Below are 23,921 nucleotides of genomic sequence, written 5' to 3' on the forward strand. Positions count from 1 at the left end.
AAGTGTAGTACTTCCCAGGCAACCCCCAGCAGCTAACAAATCCTGCCCAACCCTGCAGTGTGCAAAGTGTCTCATGGAAGTGGTTAAGTATCCTCACCACCTACTAATTCCAGTGTGAGGCAAATGTTCTGCACCCTGCAGGTTCCATTTGCCATCTGTCGGGATTGGGCTTTTGAACAGTCACTCTTTTTTTGGGAGCCTTAGCCATCAGGCCTGAAAAGATAACAGGCAATATTTAAATTTTCCTTGCTTATCCCACTCCCGCTATGAATCATCATTTTATTTCTGTATGTTCACCAACTCAGAGCAGCATTTATTTTACTTTAGTCACATCAAAGATGATTTAGCACAAAGTTATATTCAGTGTGATGCAAAGAGCCAAATGGAATAAAACTGCTTTTTAAGGCTTTTCCATCACAGAAATCTGTTTTGTACATACTTCAATTTTTTGTAAAATGTATAGTATTTGAATTCATATACCTTTTCGCCCAGCCACACATGAACACAAAAAAAATGCATGTGCTTAAAAGTTACCAGAGGGATTACCTTAGGAATAAGATAAGATTCAGAACTGTAAAAAGTTAATAAATGAGCTTTACATGAGTGGCACAGCAAACTAAGTCACTCCAAATTTGCAAGCGCCCATATGGCAAAACAAATAAGATGAGTTGGTTTTAACATAAGGTACTATATTTTACACTGATGAATATAATAAAAAGTGGAATCCTTTTGATTGCAGTGTAAATGCTATTAAAAACTATTTTGCTTCAAATTTCACATTCTATAATTTACCCTGCATTTAACTGCTCAACATAATACACTAATCTACCATTAGCATTACCAAGCAGACAGACTTTGTATCTTTGGATTTCAGTATCAAGCAGCCTAAAAACATAGAACTAATTAAATAACCTTTGATCTAACAAGCTATAGGTGAGGAAGCAGGAGGGAGAAAGAGGAGACAATACAAAAGAGAATACCAAACTTCCTAAGGCCAAGAGGAGAGGGCAGCTTCTAAAGATTTTGCATATTAATAGCCTGTTCAGCATCACTATGAGATACCTCCATTGGCAGGCTAGACAAGAATCCATCAGGCTATTTAGACCATCCTAACCCTTAGTGATTATCAGCATTAGAATTTAAGTAAATATTCTCTCAGCTTAATTACAAGGAAAGAAACGTAGGAGATAGGAATAGAAAAGTAGACATAATTCCTAAACAACTTCAGGCTATCAACAAACCCTACAGCGAAAAGACCAAATGAAGAAGAGCACATGACACAAGTGGACTGAAAACAGGGAAGCTCAGTCAGTCTGATTTGCATGACTGGCCTGATGCAGAAGCTGGAGACCAAAGCGTCTCCTCTGGAGGGAATAAATTCATCAGTTCACAGATGTCCTGTGTGAAGGACATGAAGGACAAGAGTGCGCGGCTGCTTTTATACGTAACATATTCCCTCACATGTGTCTGTTGCTCAAAATACAAAAAACAATGATTTGAAAGAGATCCCAATAAATGGCCAAACTCAAACCTCAGCCTAAGCTAAGGCACATTTTTCTGAGTCAAGGAGGACTAGTTCAATCCCTACTGGTGGGGAAAAACATACCAGACTTTTCTTCCTTTCCTTTTACTAAAAATGACTATCCTAAGCATTGGTGATCATAGTTGGATATTTGTACTTCTGTGCCTTTTTATACCACTAGAAGCAGTCTAAACAGTGCTCTAATAGCCTGTCAAAAAATTTGTCAGCATGGAATAGGAATTTCATATTAAGGAAGAGGACAAATAGGCATTCAAGGCATTTGAAAAAGTCAGCATTCATGTTTAACTGAAACCAGGAAATGAATTATTTTCTTGCAGACTAGAAGACACCAGATTACCTTACAATTAACTAGCTTCAGCATTTCAAAACTTATGAAATGTAGAGAAACAGAGAACAAAAACAGAAAACAAAGGAATAGCAATACTATTAAGTCTCGACAATAAAGATTTTAGCCCAACAATACTGCCACCTCAAAAGGCAACAGCATATAGAGAAATTTGGAAACTATACAGTGATTTTCTCTATGGATCTCTGAAAGAGTGAGCAGAGAGTGGTAACAACCACATTCAGTCAAAGAGACAGTGATGCATGAATGAGCAAACTGTACTCAGAGGACGATTTATCCTAATTCGGCCTTTGCTTCTGTTCGTTTCAATACACTGCTTGTAGGTTTTGGTCATGAACCCATTGCTAGGGTGTCCAAATCTCCAGATTTTTCATTTTGGAAGCAAAGATTCACCAGGCACACCCTGATGGCATTTGTCAGAGGGGAGTTAGCTTACTTTTAATAGCTAAAGTACCTGAAATTCAAGCTCTAGTCTTCATAATGCAGACTAATTAACATGCTAACAAAAACAAGAGTATTATGCATGTCCCAACATGCTTAATTACCTTTTGTTGCCCGTCTTATAATTTTCATGTCATCCTGTAGAGAAGCACAGGAGGGTGAGAACTCCCTTTCTAACACCATGGCTTCAATCCTAAGAGCATAACTGCAGCACACAAACAAACAGGTTTAGAACTGACAGTCAGAAGAGAACATTTATCATAAACAGAATAAACCTTCTATCTCCTTACTTTGGCACCTGGATTAGTAAATACATGAAGGAATCAGCTTGAGATAGTTTTGATACATCTCCATCAAAGGCTTTTAATTTCTTTACCTAGAAAAGAGAAAAAAACACTAGCAAATAATTTTATCAAAGATCAAGATTAACTTGACTTCAGAAGGAAACACCTTGAAAATTTAACAGGAGGCATTAAACAGTCCACTCAGTGACTAACTGAATGGCTTCACTGTCCAAGCTCTTGTAATTTGCACATACCCCGGTCACAAAAAAAAAAAAAAAAAAAAAAAGAAAACCACAGTAACATCACTCTTCTCCCAAAAATCTAGCTACATTGTCCAGCATAAAAAATACAACGCCATCGCTCTGACTGGTGATTCTGATTTCTGATCAATTATTTCTGAATTCCGCTTCATTGTTCTGATTTCTGATCAGTGATTGCTCTCATCACTGTGTTTAGGATGCTGCTGTTCCAGTTTCCCCAGGGGAACTGGCTCTTTTCTTTCTAACTGGTCCATTTGCGTTCTCTAGCTGTTTGCCCAGAAAACGGCTGCTTAAGTGATAAACTGAAAAATGGTCCTCAGCTCTTCAACAACAGTGATATACACTTGAGCATACCTTCAAGTTAACTGTGTTCAGCATTTCCAGCACAGGACTGCCTAGATCTCTTCGGCACGATGCAGATAAGGTTTAAGTTACAGGTTTTTTTCCAGATACTTATTTCAACGATTTCTTCTAAAACTCTCTTAAAGGGTAAACTTCATGCTCTCGAGTTTGTATCTTTTTTCATTCATAGAACATATTTTAAAAATAAATGCAATTTTGCATTTTAAGTTATTTGTTGTCAGTACTCTGAGAACACCATTTACATGCAAAGGAAATATCACTGCATTAATTTTGCCCATCTTCCTTCCCAGCTCCACCAAAATCCATACATTTGCATGATCTGGAAGCCACTGATCTGCCCACATACTTACTATTTGTTTATAACAGAAGAACTGGAAAATACATGCACATATGTTTAAGTGTAACTGGAATTTCTTCCACATCTTCCAACACAGCAACTGTGTCCAAAAGCAGAGCTCACTCTCAATTACACTATTTCTTCATTCGACCAACAAAGTTCACACCCATTATCAACTGTATGTTTCCACTGATTTACACACCAGCTCATCATCCTTCCTTTTTATAAGAATACACTTAAAGCCCATTCACAGCCACATTTACACAGACGGTCTTCAGTTTTAGAAAGCATATTAAGCTCACCTGGAGAGAGGCACTCTACATCAGGCCATCAACAGTTATCAAGTTGCCATGATTCAGCAAGACATCCATAGCTTTTCTAAAGCATCAGGCTCCAAATTAATCACTGAAGCTATTTTTCTGCTTTCACAGTAAAAAAGTAACTGATTTGCAGTGGAAGACAACATAATCTATGCTAAATCAGGGATTTAAAATAAATTCTGGACTATCAGTAGAAAAGGATTCTTTTAACAGCTTTGTTCTGTCTTATTGCTATTCTTTTTCCACATCATAAAAAAAAAAAAAGAAATGTTGAGAACACATTAAGAAAAAGAAAACAGAAATTACAAATTAAAAGCAGAATAGAAAAAACTTCATTTTCAAATAATAATAATAAACCAACCAACCAACCAATTCCAAACAAAACAAAACACCAATAAAAACTTATGACCAAGAAAGAGAATTCCAATCAAAGAACAATTTTTATTCAGGCTATCTAACTCCATTTCCTAACACCAGCTGCGTCCCCTCCTCCCGTCCATTTAACTCAAGACAGTCAGACAAAAGCGCCTTCTAAAGAAAAACAACATACCCATTTTTTTGAGGCCTGAGAAAACTCCTAATTTACAGTCATTCAAGAAGTCTGCCAACAAAAAACAGGAAAGACCAGACTTGACATTCCTGATGTTTCTAAGAAGGTGTTAAAGGAGCACGAAACAAAACCAAAATAAACACTTTTTCCTACATCATGAAGTGGGGAGTGGGAGACATCTACTATCTCAGTTAGTCTTTGCAGGTGTTCTTTAACCTAGCAAAAAATAGTGGTCTGCAACCTAAACAACAAAAATTACAAATTTTCCAACCTTGTTTTAGTGTGCTGCAAATATCAAAGTTTCCCTGAAGAGGATACAGGCATTCAGATTTGGGGTGGGGGGAGAGGGAGAAAAAAAGAAAAGCAGCCCACCAAAAAAGCCACCCCAAATCACCAAAATCAAGATCATATAAACCACAGGCAATTATAGCAAGATGCAATTTTAAGATTTAAATGCACAAAAGTGAGCAACAAGAGAGCCTGAGATACAGGAATTTTAACTTGCTCATGATACCTCTACTATATTTAAATATACTTTTGACAGTGAGTGGCAATGAATATTATCTATGTGGAACGTTAATTTTATAGAGACTAGATGAAATTGATGAAATTCTCTTTCTTCTACCATATCATATTAGGAAAGATGCCTGGAGTGGTACAAGGGAGTACTAAATCCTAGATTTCATCCACAGGAGGAACTTTCCTATACAGGCATAACAAAAGGCATTGATGAGGCTGCCTTCTGAGGGGTAGGACGGGGTGTGAATGTCAAAATGTAAAAAGCTTTGGGCAGTAGTCAACCCAAAAGACAGTCTGTGTAATCAGCCTTAAAACAAGGATGTGCTCACTGCCTGGTTACACTTTTTCCAGCCCACATCAGCCATCTTAACCCCCACTGTCTTTGCCTCAGATGTCCAAAACTACCTTTATAAGAAGCGGCAAAGAAGCTCACCTGACAAGCCCCAAACCCAAGCAAAGTGGAGCATAGTGATCCATTCCACAAAAAGATAAAACAGAAACATAGAAGAGCTGTAAGGTCCTTTTCATCCTGGAATTCAGCATAGAATATCCTGATTCTCCATACGTGTCCAAGTTTTCTACACAGGAGACTAAGCCTTCTGTTAACTTGGCCTTAAAACAGTAAATAGTCTGGGAAATAGCTAAGGTAAACTTAGGACAACAATTTATTTTGCATTGCCTCTTTATTACAAATTTCATAATTGTAAAAGATCAGTTATCTAACCATGAAGCAGGAAAAAAAAAAAAGTTCTTTGACTTAATTGACACTACCTATAAATTAAAAGAACAGCTTCTTAACCCCAGAGCTAAAAATTACTAAAACACATTTTGGGTGGTTGTCCCTAAGCATTCCAAGGGAGGCTACTCAAAAGCCCATGGGATCGGCCTCTTCTGTCTATAGCCATGTTGACCAAGTCTTCCAAAAAGAACTGAGATTCTCTGATGGCCCCTAGAAGTGTGAGTCAAATTCAAATACTAAATGCAGCCAGGAACTGCAAAGAAACTATGGGGATTGACCACAACGTTCACTATTAATCATGTTAACAGATATAGCAGATAGGTTTATAGAAGATCTGGTTGACAAGAAGCTCAACATAACCTGGCAATGTGCGCTCACAGCCCAGAAAGCTAACCATGGTCATCCTGGGCTGCATCAAGAGCAGCGTGGCCAGCAGGTCGAGGGAAGGGATTCTCCCCCTCTGCTCTGCTCTCAGGAGACCCCCCTGCAGTGCTGGGTCCAGCTCTGGGGCCCCAGCATCAGAAGGACACGGACCTGCTCGAGCAGGTCCAGAGGAGGGACACGAAGATGCTCGGGGGGCTGGAGCAGCTCCCCTGGGAGGCTGAACCCCCCCAACTCTCCCCTGAGAGAGTTGGGGGGGTTCAGCCTGGAGAAGAGAAGGCTCCGGGGAGACCTTACAGTGGCCTCCCAGGGCTTAAAGGGGGGACAGGAAAGGTGTGGAGGGACTCTCTGTCAGGGAATGTAGGGATGGGATGAGAGGTAATGACTTTAAACTGAAAGAGGGTAGATTTATATTAGATCTAAGGAAGACGGTGGTGAGGCGCTGGCCCAGGGTGCCCAGAGCAGCTGTGGGTGCCCCCTCCCTGGAAGGGTTCAAGGCCAGGTTGGACGGGGCTGGGAGCCCCCTGGGCTGGGGGAAGGGGGCCTTGCCCGGGGCAGGGGGGTTGGAACCAGATGGTCTTTAAGGTCCCTTCCAACACAAACCGTTCTACGATTCCATTACTTAGTCTGAGAACACAAAAGAGCTAAAAAATATGGTTTATTTCAAAATCACAATGAATAACTCTATCAGTTCTGGTCTTGACCTCCTCTCTTCAACAACAAAATTTTTTTCCAGAACAGTATGCAGCCACATACCAAGATATGGCAGTGTAATGTAAAAATGCAAGAGAGAATAATTACATTGTATGCTCAGTTCTGTATTACTCAAATTGGGCGCAGAGCTACTAATTTAATTTTTCATTGTATTTGTATATGGAATATGCATTTGCACTGTCCATACATGCCCATGCACACTAAATTAGATTTTAGATACAGAAGGATCTCACATATATAATTTGCTTCATTTTAAAAACAGTTATGAAACAGAGAAAGCCTAATCTTTGATTTGTGAACAATTGGAATACATACAAAAACTCAAGTTTTCAGTCATTTTTGAGCTACCAGTAGCACTTATTTACAACTAGTGGGATTTTACTTTACAGCATAAAACAGGTATGTTGCACTCCTATGCAGGATCTTTGAAGAAGAGTATAAATTAGTACACCACTCATCTCATATATGCTTGTAACTAAGTATTTCCCCACAATCCAATCAAATAAGTCAAATATTCCCCACATTACAAATAAATAAATAAAGCCAAGTACAATAGTCCAGAGGAGTAGACATTTTCTCCGGTTTTGGTTGGTTTTTGTTTTGTTTTATATATTTTTTAGTATTTCTATACCATTGCAAACATTCAGGGCGCTAAAGAAAAACTGAGTTAAAAATACCAAAACCCCAAAAGGCATTGCATTGGAATCCAACTCCAAGGGCACGTGGGAAAGCAGCTAATGTATTAGGTGGGGAGGCACCATGGGGCACATGCCAGGCAGTGGCAAACCTCTGTCAGCAAATGACAGAAAAAAAAGAAGAAGAACCTGCAGCTATCATAATGGGTGAAAAAGGAAGCAGGAGATGAAAGCTATGAGGGTCAGTCAGCCACATACAGCACTGGCTGAGGAAAGGAGGGGGCAGTTAACTACACAAACATGGCTTGAAAAGGGTAGAGCTGACAGAAACAATTCCAGTAAAGCAGGGGATAGATAACTAGGGTTTTAAAACAGAGTATATGAGCAAAGGACAAGATTGAGACATTACAAAGGAAGTTAAGACATTGTGTTGATAACCTGGGTGTGCATGTGTGTGGGTGAGCTGATTAGCAGTGTGATATGCTCTCTTCTGTATGTATTTAAAGTACAAATTCTGGCTATTCTACCTCGTTAAACACTGGACTGTCTCAACTTTTACCAGTCTGGGCCTGTTGAAGAGTGCAATGATATGCACATAAAAGCAGCTAAAAGCTTCTCCACTGCTGTGGTCAGGATGACAGCAAATGACAACATTTTAACAAGATATTGTTAAGAAACAGCTAGGAATCTTTTCAGAAGTGATATAGCAGAGAAGGCCATTGCTTCGGTCAAGACAAAGGCTCCCTGGAAAAAACCACGAGCTGCAAAAGGGATAAAGCAGAGGAGATTCCAAATAGGCATTTCTTCCTCTTACAAAACTGCTAGCCACAGTAAGGCACAAACAGCAGGACTTATAACAAGGCTTACACAAAATCAGTGATCTTATCTTGCTTGTTAATGTATTGAGAATTTTTATAACTTTTCTTGGTCTTTTTTTTAACCACTGTATGACGGCTAGGCTGGTGCCACACCCACAGCCCTGAACAAAACATCCAGTAGAACCTTGCCACAAGCTCCAGGTTTGCCAGCTTCAAGAACTTGTCAAGTTTTTCAAAATAAACATTTGAAAATACCCAAAAGTTTTCAGTTTGACAGAAGACTTCACAGCTGTGCCAATATTTCAATAATGGTCTTATTTCATTTGAGAAAAGCATCCAGCAAAGAGCCAGTATTTGCCATATATACACAGAAATCCTCACAGCTGTCATAGCTGTTGGGATTTTTAATAGAAAACAGCTAGAAAATTACTAGTACTGACACCTAGTTCTGCGTGTAAACAGAGTTGCCACATTACAGTACTGCAAAAAGAAAGAATAATTTTAAAAACAAAAGATGTTAAAGATGTTAAATGTATTTGTTAGCCCAAGTACTTAGCCTCCATTGTCAAAAAGCTGTTCCATCTCAGAGACACTGGAACATCCATCAGGTACCTGAGATAATATGGACTGAAATGATGTAAAATATGTCACATACGTCAAACTGGTGACCAGGGAAACATTCAAGTAATGTGACTATACATCACAACACTTCTAAGATAAGATAAGATAGGAGTATAAAGCCAGTGTTTACTCACAATAGATAAACTGTAAAGGTTGTTGGTAAAAAAGAAGAAACGTGATGTCCAGAGTTCCCCTTTCAACAGCTATGACCAGGAATGGTGTTCCTCTCTCCCTCCTTTCTCTTTTACAGACTAAGGGTTTATGGTACCATATAAAAGTAGTAGACGTCTCTAAACACAGTTATTGGGGTGGAGCACCTGCCTGGCAGGGGGTACTTGGCTCTCATTCCAACCTGCAAGACAACTGTGCTACTGGGAAATATGACTCTCAATACCTGAGCTGCTGAAAAGAAGAGTATGCAAAGAGAAACTGCAGAAGTCCACCCATGGTTACACCAAGACAGTTAGCACTAGTGACTAAATAACAACTAACCTTTTAGGCTGACTGCTTAAGTCTCTGCTCAGAGTAATTCTCAACCCCTACAATAACAAAGCAGGTCTTTAGGAGAATGGGAAGTATCTGTGGGCAATCCCAGGGAACCCTTGCTGAGAAGGGCTACAACATTCTGCAGGGACAGGCCAATGTGATGACACCTTGCCAAAGCTATCTCATGTGATATGGCAACCAGATCAAAAAGAAATTAGGGACTATTAAACAGAATAGGGAACAGCAGAACAAATAACACCACTTCATCCAATACCTCTAGTGATTTTGGATTATTTGTATGTGGAGAGGGCCTGTATGGTTGTGATGGCTTCCCCTTAGCAAACGATAAATCACTATTCCAGGAGACAGGTAATCAGACTAGGGTGCAGATAATGAACTAACAAAAAAGAAGGGGACATACAAGGAGAACAGTGAACATACATATTTAGGGAAAAAAGTGCTGAGAAAGCCAAACGACAACAGCTCTAAGGCTCCTAAAGAGATCAAAATTTTTAACTGACTATACTAACATTTTAGGAGCCAAGGTAGTAAACGAGTTATTGGACCCACTCATTCTTTGAACACTTGAAGCATGAGGACATGAAGGCACTGACACATTCTTCCATACCAGCAGAAGCATCAGTCCCTCACACTCAGGATATTCTCCCTGTCCTGCCCCTCCACCCCACCTCTCACAAGAAAAACTCCCAAGAAGTTAAACAATTACAGGGAGAATAACAAAGGGAAAGGGGGTCTTTCCTTTTCTCCTGATGGTGAGCAATGAGATCTCTGAAGCATGGAACTAATTAAATACATACAAATACCTTGCACACTTGAAACAAGCCTCTCTACAGCCTTCCCTTGGGAACAGCAACAAATCTAATGTCTAATGCCCCTTAATTTCTAATACTCCTCCGCACCATAAAATTTCTATTAATTTCTCAAGCGTCTTCTTAAAAGCACTTCTTAAGTGCTCCGGCCCCACTACCCTGAGGGGCAGGCCTGCTGTCAAGTCATCTACTAGGAAATAAATACACCTTTTCACTCTTAGCAGTACCTAGGGGATATCTAAAGCATCTAGCTGAGTATTGCAGGTAGAATTCTGATAAAATTCAACAACTTACATTACAATTCTAGTCGAATTACTACATTTATATCACATAAGAGTATGCTATTAGAAAGATTTCTACTTGTAAAATAACAACCAGAAAGATGAAGAAAAAAATACCTTTCTTTCAGTCTAATTTGCTGAATATACACAAAGTTAACTAGGAGTCACTTTCTTTTAAGTTAGTCCTTTACTGTTCTCCTCTGACTCTTTCGGAGGAAGGAGATAAATTCTGTTTAAATACAGGAATATGTACTCAAAATCAAACAAAGAGGGAGGAAGGAGTAGTTTTGAGCTCCCAGAATTACTGCCACCTCATTTTTTTCAGATTAATTACATTTCAACTTGTTGATATTCCCCAACTCTAAAAAATATGTTAATCAAATATTACAACATAACACAGTTTTTACAAGATTCTCTGCGAAAGAGCACAATTTAGGGTCATGTATTTGACAGCAAAATAATATGTATTTTGCTGTTGACTGGATCTGAGATTTGCTGCTGCACAGAGGAAACAGAATGCTTTGACAGTATGACCTTGAAGTGGTAAAGTGTGTGAGTTGAGGTTGAGCTCTATGTGGACCTTAACTAGCAATTTCCCAGGTTTCAGCCATCACTTTGATGTGAAGCACTCGAGCAATTCTAATGCTATTTTTTTCAAGTCTGTGGTATACATTTCTCTCAAGTACATACAAATTGGTCCGTGCAAACACATGAGCAGACAAGGAACTGTGCATCATTAAGCAGGGCTCCCAGGTCAGTCCATGAAGTTTCACCTCTTTAATCATGTGAATGGACTTGAAGGTTGGGACTGAGAGGGGAGAAAGCAGCACTTGCATGTGGGCCGTATGGTGAGCAGAGAGACATTGCAGAAGGTGCTGCTGGTAATTCTGTGCCTTCTAACATGTCTCCTTTGGAGCACTAAGCCATGTTAGCAAATTCCATGGGTGCTGCATGGCGGAGCAGCTTTTCTGCCCTGTTGGAACCCAGTGACCTGGGTCCAGGAGCAGGGAGATCCCAGATGTACACGCAGGCAGCAAACCAGAAGGGAGAAGAGACAGTAGTAGCATAGGGCTACCAATACTCAACTAGCAGGCACTGCAACGGGAAAGCACGAGGCAGGTGCCAAAGAAGTGAAATGTAATTTGTTTGCATTAGGATATACTTTCATTCTGAGTTTTCTAGCCCGCCCAAAGCAGAGTTATCTGCACATAGGAGGGTTCCAGGTCTTGCTAAAACGTTTATGGGACAAAAGGGACATCGGATAAACAAAAATACCTTATCGCTACTTTCATTAAGAAGCACCTTAAAAGTAAGTAAAATTACTTGATGTGAAGGGAATGACTACACTGCAACTTCAATGCCACATGTCAAATGAAGATTAAACCTTTGCACTCAGTGGTTTCCCATCCCCCATCCTCAGGAAGGCTTTGGGACTCCTCTTTCACAGACCTGTCTATTGGAATCCCAGTCAGTAGAACTCTAGAAAACAAGAAGTTCCATCTAAAACCATTATTTACCTCCTCCGCTTCTGGTAATAATTTAAGAAATTCATGCAGCAGTTCAGAACCATAGGGCTCACTTCTTCCATGATAAATATCTTCAATGATGGATTCAGCAGACCTTGAAAAAACAATTGAGCATACACATTTCTAACACTTACAAGGTAAATAGTTACACAAATTGAAACAAACCATGCCTGGGCTACTCAAAGGAATTATAATGAGGTTATGTATCAGTGTCCACAGCAGCATTGTTCTAACACCACTTTCAGTGATGCCTTTACTGAAGGGTAACACTATCAGTGAATAAAGATAGCATTGAAAGAGCTTGCTCTTAAAAAAAGCCCTCACCTCACCCCTTTCTATTAATTATTTATAAAGAAAGGAAGCCAGGGAAAAGCAGCTCTCATACAGTATTACATGAGGTATAAGGGCTTCCCTTAACTATACCTGAAAACTCACTTCAGCTGGTTAACAGTTCTAAATTCTAAATGTTTGATGCTAAGTCATAATAGCACTCAAAATTAAACATATTAGAAAATAAAGTTATTTATGACAAACCTGTACAGAACTGTAAACTCCACGAGGAACTGAGTACAATATACAATACATTTGATGAGAACTACACAGAATTTCACACATCTGTAGCCTGCACTAGCTGCATAGAAAAATCAAATCTTACTTTTTGAACTGTTTGAGAAATATCCCAATGTTCATGCTTCTTTTTGCATCCAAAATGGAAACCTGAGAGAGAAAGCAAGAGAGATTAATCTACCAATATCTAAGAAAATAGCACATGCTATTGTATGTAATGCAGATATCATTTCTTAAATTGCTACAGACAATAGTTTGCAGCTGCCACCAAAACACACACCAAATTAATATGGAGGGTCACTTCTTATCCATAAAGACGTGTATTACAGAACTAGTTTTTACCAGGGAAATGCACAGCACACCCACAACACCTTTTTCCAAGTGAAGCGAAAGAAAACCATAGCAACATTTATAGAAGGAAGGAATAAGTTATATTTCATTACAAAGTAAAAACATTCTTCTTGCTTATTTCATAATGCTACATCTACAAAATGTTGCTTACCAAGTATTACATTGTACTGCACTTGAAGGCCTCACAGTTAGTGAACAACACACTTCAAAATGCACGCATTTCAGAGGTTTTGTAACAAATGTGAGGATGGGCTTTCTAAGCAGAGGTCAGTATGCACTACTGATTTCGTTCACGCAAACTAACAGCCGTGCTGATCCACAGAAAGATAAGTAAGTCAATCTTGAAACAAAACCTGAGACAGGTAATGCTCAAATCTGTATGTTTTATCTAGAAGCAAACAGAAACCCATAATAAAATAATAGTCTCCCCTTGCTTTATATTTTAAAGTTGATTTGCTATATCATCTTATGTGTACAATTCTGAAGATTAAGGAGAGAAAAAAAAGTAACCTTTTCTCCCTAATTCATTTTTTATTTTTAATTGGTTTTATGATAGTTTTTCTTCCTGTAACAGCATACAAGGTCAAACCTGAGATGTTTGCCCTGTTTTAGCGAATTGTGTCCTTAAGGTTAAAATTCTACCACAGCTATTTTGGTGATAACAGTGACAAAAGTCATGAGATTTACAAGGACAAGAGAATTGCTTCACGTTAACAGTGTCACCCGACCGCTACAACAAAACAACTCAGTACACACAGATGTTTAAGACTGCTGTTGGACTCACATGATGTTTGAGGTTTTGACAACTGGAAAGGTGTTCTGGCCTCTGTGACAGTGCATGAATTAGAAATGCATATATAAATGCAATGCTGGCATCATCACAAAATTGAATTAGCCTGCAATCGGCTGGTGACAGTGAAAATACGGGTATGATTAATGTGCTACCCGCAACATACACCCAGGAGACAGCCTCCTCATCTGCTGAAAAGAGTGAATCAAGTTAAAAAGTTTTCTGAAATTTTGGAATTTCCTCTCTTCTGATACCAGCAAAGACTAGAAAACACAGGAAATATCAGCATATTAGTTTTAATTAGACGATTGCTAGCCTGAAGCCCTTCAGTTTTAGCATATGCAAAGATAAGAGGATGGGCTGTGGTTTATTCTCCTGTTATCTTAGGAGTTGAGAGGCCCCCAACAGATCATTAAGGGAAAGCCCCTTAACATAGGACAGGTTCAACTATCTCTCCCCCTGCAGTATCTAATCCTTCTCAAATGTTTTACTGCAGGGACCTCTCACTGACCTCTCAAACTGCAGCTCCAGCCTCCAATTGCTCTAGTCACTTGTAATTCTGATTCCTCTGTACTAGTTGAAGCCTACAAGCTTTGCCGTCGTGATTTGGCTTTTGGTTTGTTGGGGGTTTTTAAAGCATATTCACAGTTAACCTTCTGTACATATTATTTTCAGTCACAGTCGGCAACTGTTACAATAAGACTGACCGTCAGCTGGGTAAACCTGTGGTTTCCATGGCACAACTCAGATTTACAGTACAACCTCAAACAAAACTAGAGAAGTGTTTTTAACATCTTCCCTTGAAGAAAAACAACAGATGGCAACATATACAACTGCATTTGCCTTATCAGCACAACACTAAAATGTCATAGTTGTTCTGAAATACAAGGATTTTATACCTGCTTCTTGCTCTGTATATGACTGTACTCTATTTTTTCTCTGATTTCTTATTCAAGCACACAATCCAAACATATGGCTCCAGTTTTGGTCACTCTGCTTGGTGTCCACTTCCAGATTATCAGAAGTGTTTGAAAAAAGCTGTCATTACTTAACTACCTTCAAGGAGTTTCCAGATGGAAGCGCAAGGAGAAGAGGGGTACCTAGCAGATACTCCTTGAATACAAGCTCCTACTCTTTGCACACAAATACTGTAACTTCCCTCTCACATTCAGCTGCATATTACATTCATAATCTTAGCCTCAACATCTGTTCGTAATGTCTACTCTTCTTCCCCACTGAGCTTTCATTCCATTTTGTCCTTGCAGAAAGCTGTTTGCATATGCCTTCCTACCAAGCTGTTGCTTTTTACCCTTTAAACATTACCCCAGCTTTTTATAAATTCTGCTCAGTCTTCTCCTATGTCCTATTCATACACACCTCCAGCAGTGGTGCCAGCACAGCATCTTCCAAATCTCTATTCACCACCGGAAGAGATTTTTAAGTACTGTCCACCAGTAATACCCTTGGACTTCCTGACTCAAAAAGTTACACTGGACTGTAATTAAGAATTGAGAACAGCCTTTCCTAGTTTCACTGGGATTCTATATATCAAAGAAAACTCTTACATGGTTTCTTATTATTTACTTTAGACAAATTCAGGAGACCCTTCTCCATTCCCATCTTCTTCAACTCTCCTGCCAGAGGAAATGATTAAATTTTTGTTTATCCTACTCTGGAAATACTACAACTCTCCCAGATACTTTGCATCATCTCAAGACCTGCATTTCGCCAGCAAATGCAAGTGTCACTGCCTCACATACTTGCCACCTCTCCTTCATAAACAGTGCAATCTTCGAAGCAAGGACAGCCGATTCACTCATGAATCTGCTTCTCATCACCATAGTATTCAACTCAGCATACTTCTGAAATCTGCAGCAGGCACAGATCACGTGGGGTAATAACAACATCAGTTTGACAAATGTTAACCCACCCCTGAAATATTCACTGGTTTAGATGTATTGAGGGAAGGGGAAAATAAACTTGAGTATCAGGGTGAAGCTGTGAAGATGGTAAGAGGAAATCTAATCCTGAACTCTGACACAAATTTGCAATCAACACAAAAGATTCGGAGGAGTGTTCTGGGAGACACAAAAAGCCCCACGTCAATAGTGACTTTGTAGTGACTACAGAAATGCAACAGGAGTTTCTTGCCATAAGATTGCCAGTGAGGAACAGGAACATGACAAACTGGACTTATGACAGATTACCGAAAGCAAAACATCATACGTATTCTTTGGATAAGAACAATGAGGTTACACATGGTGGGATGCAGTTTACAAATTACAGCAAGCGTGGAACAGCCTGGTGGCACAGGCTCGGTGCTGGAGGTTAGGAACCATATCAACAACTTCCTGCTCCGGCTTCCGCTTCACTTTACAACACAGTAACCATCACTGTTGAGTTTAATATTTTGACCTCTATTCTCGGAGCCACATGCACTGCCTGGAGTGGTTGAGGAAAGGTGCACTTCCACAGCGCGGCAGAGTGAACCCAGCAGCTTACTACAGGGCTGTCCTGCTCCGTGTCATCCTCCCTTGCCACTTTCCTAGCCTGCTGTTTCCCTTAGGCAGGCACTGGCACTCATCTCATTGGGGTTTTTTGCTGTGTTAGTCCTCTGCTGGATTAACAGGCTGAATCAGCTCTCAAGAAGGTGGAATGAGCATCAGAGCCAACACAGGGAAAAGAGAGAGAGTGCATGGCTAAGAAAGGGGAGAAGAGACATCTGGTTTGCCCCTTCCATCTCCCTTCTCTCTCCTCCTCTCACTAGCCCCTTGGACAGGCTCTGGAATTCACTGCGCCCTTTCACAAGCCATCAAAACTCACTAAAATAGCAGAAAACTACTCCAGTAGAAAACAAACAAAAAAAATCACACCAGCATTCTGCTGAGTTACTTAGTTAAATCTGTTTACAGAGGGTCCAATGACTGCCAGAGCCAGCGCACAGATGGGGGCTGGTGAGGGACGGGAGCAGAAGGACAGTTTGAAGGAGAAAACAAGACCAGCTCCTTTTGCTGGCAATAAGGTGTTCTGCCCGCTCCACTGCCAGGCCAGCTATAGCCCAGGTGAGTGTATGTTGTGCCACACTGTGACACCACTGAAGGATGGGAAAATAAATTGGTGTGTAAACTTAATTCTACACCCCCTATTTTTCAGAGGTTCAAATTACACGAAACCATAGGGCAAATTAAGCCTTTAGTCAAGGAAACACATTAATTAATCTCCTAAGGGTTTGGTGAGGAATTGTTTACAAAAAGGATAGCATTTGCTGTAGGAGTTTGACTCAAATCTCAAAAGGGACTTCTGTTGTAATGACGATGTTTACTGCCTCCAGAATTGGAATTCAGTAACTTGAGTTGGGCATCTAAATGCCTTGTATAAATCACTGGCGAGTGAGGAATTCAAAGGACATGCAGTATTGTAAGCTCCTACATGAAGAGGGAGCTTTTTCCAAAACTGCTCACGATTTCATAATCAACAGCGATCTCTGGAGAAGGCATGACACCCCTTCCTCCACCAGTGTCTGGGGCAGTGGTTTCAGCACTGGCTGAAGAGTCACCCTTCACCACTTCCACTGAAGCTACGCCACTGCACCTTGAGGAACTCTGCTGAGCCAAAAGAGCAGACTCTCCAGGCACACACTTTTGTCCAGCACTTTGGACACGTGCTGGGTTTTTTCAGACTTGTGTCTAAGCGATACGTGAATTTATGCACTTGAAGTTATCTTGAAAATTAGTTGTTGACACACTTTACCAACTAGACTAATTCCACTATTTAAACTACAAAGAACATTTTGCACGGCTAGACCATAAAGCACTTTCTAAAATCAACTGTGTTTTACACAAAAGAAATATAGGTACTGAAACACAACATGTCTTTTCTGCCTTCCCTGCCAGGCCGACGACGCAGCCAGGAATAGAATTACAGCTTCCTCAGCCCCACGCCAACGTGCTCCCCACGAGGTCACACAGATGCTGTGCACCTCAGCCTGCCCCCAACTCCTTTAAACCTACAGAGGTTCTACTACAGTGAACTGAGAATAAGCATCATACATTAAAGCAAGTGATCAGCAGCTGACAGGACCGATGACGGAAATCACAGACATTGCCCATGCCTCAAATCTCCATACTCTTGCTGAATGATGCCTGCAGTAATGTTAAGCACGTGAGCTGTTGCGTATCTGTGCTTCCGTCCTTCCAATAACACATAGCTCTTCTTGATTATCTCCTTCCCTGCTTTGCTAAGCAGCTAGTACTGCAAAGTCCATTAACACGCACGACACTGCTCATCACTGCCTGACACACTGCTGCGGCATGCTTGACAAAGCTTAGCAACGGAGTTGAACATTTTGTCACTCGAGTAGCGTAACTCAGAGGCAAGTAGTGTTGCACCCGCCACGTGCAGAGGCACCGCGGGAGCCCTGAAACACGGTGAGCAGGCACCAAGCAGCAGAGATGCACCTGAACACCTTATCAGCCCCAGATGGATACACAGAAACATTAACTTGTAGCGAGGCAGTTTTTTGTTTCCAAGGCCCTGTATCTTGGGGAAACCTTTGCTTAGCAAGCCTGTAATTTTGATCCCTAACGCTGCTCTTAACCTCCCCAGGATGCCCAGAGTTTCAAGCTGTACAAGAAAATGCATGAGTTCTGGAGCACACTGGGGTTTTCTCTGCCCCGGGTAACTGTACACTTGAGGTTTATTAAACTTATCATCAGTTTTACTATAACTAGATCTTCACCACATGGCAGTCCTGAAAGAGGGAGCTTCTAAGGAAGCACACGGGGCCGGAGTTGTGTACATCTCTGCGCAGTACAGGAAGTCCACTCACTGCGATCCTGAGTCAAAGATGAACACGGCCCAAAAAGAGTGCAGAGGTCAACGACTACCTCTGACGATGGCCCCAATTACTCCTTCCTAATGTCAGAGTTTCAGAGGCTGCAATAGCCGTGCCTGTTTTAAACCCTTTATTTTAGTCTATGTTCAACTCGCACATGATCAGCACCTTGGTTTCTCACCTTGTCCCTCCTGATGCTGTTTTGACATCTCCCGAATCCTGCAAGATACCACTAACTTCAAGTCCCTATTTTCTCACTAAAAACTGATACATTGTTACATCTCTGAACCCAGTGCCCTCTGCATTTTGTTTACGAGCTAACATACATGTAGATACACAGGTGATTAAATCTGCATTTCGAACCTCCAATTACTTCATAGAAGGATAACTTAAAACAATTCAATTCAGGCTTCTCAACGAGGCTGTCAATAAATCTGGATTTATGAACTATAACAGATATTTATCAGTTCACCAGAAAGTGTTTGAACCTGGAAGTGCTCGGTATATACCTTCTCAACAGCAGAACAGAAATCAGTCATAATCTTCAGACCTTCTTGGAAGGTTATTTTAGTGTCCAGGAAAAGCAGGGTAGATGAAATAAAGTTTTCACTAGCAGGAAAGTAATGTTTATGAAAGTTGAAACATCAAATTTATCTCAATTAAATAACAAATTCCTTTAATCACTGTATTATGTTCCATTTCCTCACTGCCACACCAATACTTCCCCCCTTCCTGATGTCCCTCGGACATTAAGGATATATACAGCATTAACTCCTGAAGAGGATTCTCTTCTCTCCTGCCTGGTGCCTGTTTGCACACAGAACATTTTCTCTGCACAGCAGACATAGTGGAAGAGCTGAAGAGAAAAGTTACAATACACCTATGTTTCACACTGAAAACCCAAGGGCTATCCAACATGAGTAAATACAGATGTCTTCAGCTCCCTCCACTTATTTGTATTTATTTCAACAGGTGATCAAATCACAGCACTTACCAAGTTAAAACAATAAAACACTGTTAGCTCTTTGAAAAACAAATGCATGCCACTAAGAACAAAGAGTTTATCCTCCCTGTCGTTCCCCTCTCCTTCAAATCAAGACAAATTTGCCATAAGGATGAAACACAACAGAGAAAGAGACAAAGGCGAGTCAGAATTCACACCAGTTCCTACAGCATTATGTAAAAGAGAGGCTTTACTTCAATTCTTACCTCCTCTTTCGTCTCTTTAAATGAAGACTTTAAAGATCGGCTTCGGGGGTCCTGGGGCTTGGTTTCTTCCTGCTGCCCAAAAAGCTCCTCAATTGTCTTTGTATCAATCTGATACTGCGGTCTTGCAGCAATCGTCCAGATGTTGGTTTTACCGCGGACTTGTTCTTCAGGGATAGTTTTCCAGAAGAAGCTCCGCATTCGTTTTTTTTTGCCGTGGTTGTCATGCCCATTTATCAGCTGGGGAGGCAGGGGTACGCTTGGCCCAGGCAGTGGCGGAGGGGGGGGCGGGGGGGGCGGCATCCCCGGGGGGAGCGGAGGGGCTGGGGGTGCCCCTGCGAGGGGACATGGCGGAGGGGGCGGTGGCGCTGCAGGCTGAGAATGTTGCGATGCTGTCGTCGCATCCTCGTTCGTTAATCCCGTTGCGACTGGAATAGCCCCATTTTCTTTATCATTGACCAAGGAGAGACAATTCATAACATGCATTTTATGGCCTCTCCAAAGAGGAGAGTGTTACTTCCTTGGAGCAGTTTGAAACATTGAGTAGCGAGCGCAGCAGCAACTGATATCACGCCCTCTCAAACTCTAGTCTGCCAGCAGCGGCAACACAAGAGGGGACTGTACCATCTTCGCAACCTACAACAAAGGACAATAGGGAGACTCAGATAAGAGAGACTGGATATTGTCCCTCACGCTGAAAAGACACTAAAATTAAGGTATAACAGCTATCAAGCTTATAATCCAGAAGGGAAATTTAGTGAATCAAAAGTCTTTCCCACGGCAACTGTGTAAAATTTAGCCACACAAAGATTTCATATAGCTTTGGGTACTTAGGTTCTAAGAACATGTATGAAAATGAAAATACCAAACCCATCTGTTAATCTCAATTCGGTGCAATTTTGTAAGAGAACGTATTTATCTGAAATTATTAAAACAAACAAATATTATTCCACTCATAATTTTAGATATTTTTTTAGAGGTGATTACACACAGTTAGAAAACGTAAGTACTAACTACAGTCCTGGGTTAACTGGATCAAACAGACCCCGTTTGAATCCTTTTAATTCGTGGCTTCAGTCCAAGCTGCATTAAAATAACGAACAATATGTCAATGATTTAACAATCTAGCCTAATGTACTTCTTTTTTGCCTTCATATTTTTCACACAGTTGTCAATAAGGGAAAAACAGTGAGCAGTCCCTAAACATTCTGTGTTCACTGAGCATAAACTTGGAGTATCTGCATTTTACCATTACTGGTCAGGTTACACTACCTCACAAAATGCACTAAGAGAAGAAAGACCACAGCTTGATTAAGCTGCCCTTTATAATTTACTTTAGTGTCTAGGTTAACACAGCCAGTTCAATAAGCGGAGGGAGAGAGAAAGGACAGAGGAGCTGACAGGAACAGTAGCCTACACATCCTAAGCACTGTACCTATGCAAAGCTTTAAGTATTTAGGAATGCTTTTACATCTAGATTACCTCATGAAGCAGCTTAACAGGAATCACAATAGTTTTGAGCGATTTTTCTTATACTGTCACCTACTAAATGAAGATGCTGCTATTGACAGTAAACCTTCAAGTAAGAGCATGACTTCTGCGAAAAGCACAATTTTGACAGGCCAAATCTATTAAAACAGATTTACTTCCTAAGTCTCAGAGAAAACAAATTAAGGTGTTTCCATTACAGACCAACGAAGAACCGCATGGTTTTATGGAAATTTGTAAATTATATTAAAAAAAAAAAATCAGGAATTTGAAAAAAAACAAAACAAACAAAAAACAAACAAACAAAAAAAATCAAAGATACCACAAAATACAAGTTTAGATAGAATAAAGACAGTCCTTGAGCAAAAATCAGTCACAGGAAAGCTCAACAGAAAAAGCTGAAGTAACGCACTGGCACAAGAACAGTATCAAATCAGAAATCTGGCACTGATTTAGTTGTATGCCTCTTCAGCAGGGTTCACATAGAGCTAATAGCAATCCAGATCAATTTGACACTGTATAATAGTGATGAAAAACCTTCACTATTTTTGCCAGAGGTCCATCATTAGAGTGTACATGAACAAACAGACCCAGGTCACAGAAACAAGCCTTAGGGCAAATTCTCTCTTGGTCTGCAAGGACTCAGCCACTCACAGCTTCAATGAAGCCAATGGAAAATGACACAAAATGATCCACTGTACCTTTTGTTGTCAAAAGCTTGCACAGGTAGCAACAAACTCTTCTTTCCTGCTTCAGATTTTCTAACCTTATCCCTTACGTTACCAAGGTATTCGCAAGAATAGAAAACATACATAAAAACCTGTATGAGGTGTAAGTCATAGGAATGATGGACAGTATTTTAAAGGCAGGGTAAAAAGGGGAAGAACTACAAAGAAAGTTGATCGGGATTGAGGGTTTAAAATTTAAGTCGGCATTAATACCCAGTTGCTATTACAGAGCTCTGTATGTTCATGCCTCTCCTCCCAAGTTCAAGATCATAGAAGCAGAGAGGCATAAAAAAGCAGGTGCAAGGTGGTGGAAAGAGATTAACCACTCAAAGCAATTAAGTGTTGCATTAATTTAAAGAAATACTCCACTAGGAAAAAATCTTTTCCTCCCTACCACTTATTTTAAAATGAAAAATGTATTAGCTAGTCTTCCACCATCACAAAGTAGTATTCAACAGTTATTATTTTCTAACTTGGGTTCCCACAGATTGAAAAAAAAGAGACAGACAGACTGACCGACCATGCCCCTGGGCAATGTGCAAGAACCTCATTGTGAAACTTTCAATAAATCTAAATGCTTTAAGAAAAATGGGATCAAATCCTAAGGAAACAAAGTTGTAGGCAATGAATCATCAGAGTCCCAGTGCTAACACACAAGAGTGGAAAACGACTGATCTCAGACCTGAGCGCTTCAGAGTTAGACAAGGGACACTCCTAGTGAAAGGAGTGGAGAACGCAAGGGGAAGAAAACATCCCAACCTAGATGTAAAGATAGATAGATAGAACAGGAAAAACTGTTTTCAAGCCAAGGAGCCCTGTACTGCTTTAAATGAGGTAACCGTCACCCAGAACCCTAAGGAAGAATCAGCATTTGGAAGGAAGGGATGAAAGGAAAGGCACAGCATAAAGGCTGGCATTCAGCTTTGTCTACTGACAGATAAGCACAATGCAGGTGACAGAGGTCACCTGCTTGGAAGAGAACAGCAGTCTCGAGTTACCAGATACCAGGAGACTGGTCAAAACTCCCTTCTCCTGCTGCCTCTCGGAGGAATGGCTCAAAGATGTTCCCAGCACCCCCGCCATTACCATGGGAGGGAGAGGAGAGAAGCTGGCAGCCGGGACGGGCTCCGGGCTGCTCCTTGGTATCAGCAGGTGTCTCCGAGCAGGAAGTACAGTGAGAGGAGGTGGGGAACAACGCAGCCGATCTGACTGTGAACTACGGAGGGAGGATTACCGAGACACGCCGGGACTGGGATGCATAAGAACACCCAAGCCAAACTTTAACCCTAGAGGAGCCTTGCTGCACTTTTCAAAGGATTAAAGGGGGGAAAAAAAAAAAAAAGGACCCAAGAACAAAGGCTTAAGATGTCTTAATTACACTTCATTATTGCGTGTTTGTTATCCAAAACAGCCCAAGTGCAAAAGCTCTAAAGTAACATCTTTACTGAACGTTTTAATCGCCATATTTGGCATGAAAGAAATACTTTATTTCTTTGTCTCTCTCATTCATTGTTTTAGCCAACCTAACCTAACTTGGAAATGGATTTCAAAGTTAGAAGGTGGGGACAACTTTCTCCCCACGTAAGAAGACAAATGCTCTAAAGTGATTTGTTTCCTGCAAAAAAGGTAGTTGCCACTGAGATGGACATACGTTTGCGTATACAAATTAACAGGTCAAATGCACAATGCGCTGAAGGGCATTCCGTAATTCAGACTGCAAGATATTACTCCCTTTAACTCGCGCCTTATGTTCTCTGCTGCTCACGTTTCTGTGTCAGGCGTCCTCCAAATTCTCATGAGAACAACGCCGATTTTGACACCAAAGCCCAACCAGAGCATTTGGGTGTCTGGGTCTCAACAACCGCCGTACCAAAAGGTAAAACAGAGCAACCAGTTGCTAACTGCAGATAAAGAAACTGCAAACGCTGCCTCGTCTAACTAGCCAGCTGATCCTGCCGAAACG

General features: G+C 40.7%; 1 protein-coding gene across 1 annotated transcript in view; it reads right to left on the minus strand.

The window, feature by feature from the left end:
* The window catches only part of FHDC1 (FH2 domain containing 1), a 36,960-nt gene that overhangs the window by 11,958 nt on the left and 1,081 nt on the right, over window positions 1–23,921 (minus strand). Inside the window, exons 2-6 of the mRNA XM_042808263.1 lie at window positions 19,746–20,378; window positions 12,650–12,711; window positions 11,986–12,088; window positions 2,621–2,706; window positions 2,435–2,535 (exon numbers count right to left, since the gene is read on the minus strand). Of these exons, the coding sequence (XP_042664197.1) occupies window positions 2,435–2,535; window positions 2,621–2,706; window positions 11,986–12,088; window positions 12,650–12,711; window positions 19,746–20,228 (835 nt within the window). The 5' untranslated portion in view covers window positions 20,229–20,378. The remainder of the gene's footprint in view (window positions 1–2,434; window positions 2,536–2,620; window positions 2,707–11,985; window positions 12,089–12,649; window positions 12,712–19,745; window positions 20,379–23,921) is intronic.

Source organism: Tyto alba, unplaced genomic scaffold (genome assembly GCF_018691265.1).
Source record: "Tyto alba isolate M040663 unplaced genomic scaffold, T.alba_DEE_v4.0 Super-Scaffold_6, whole genome shotgun sequence".
Taxonomy (NCBI): domain Eukaryota; kingdom Metazoa; phylum Chordata; class Aves; order Strigiformes; family Tytonidae; genus Tyto; species Tyto alba.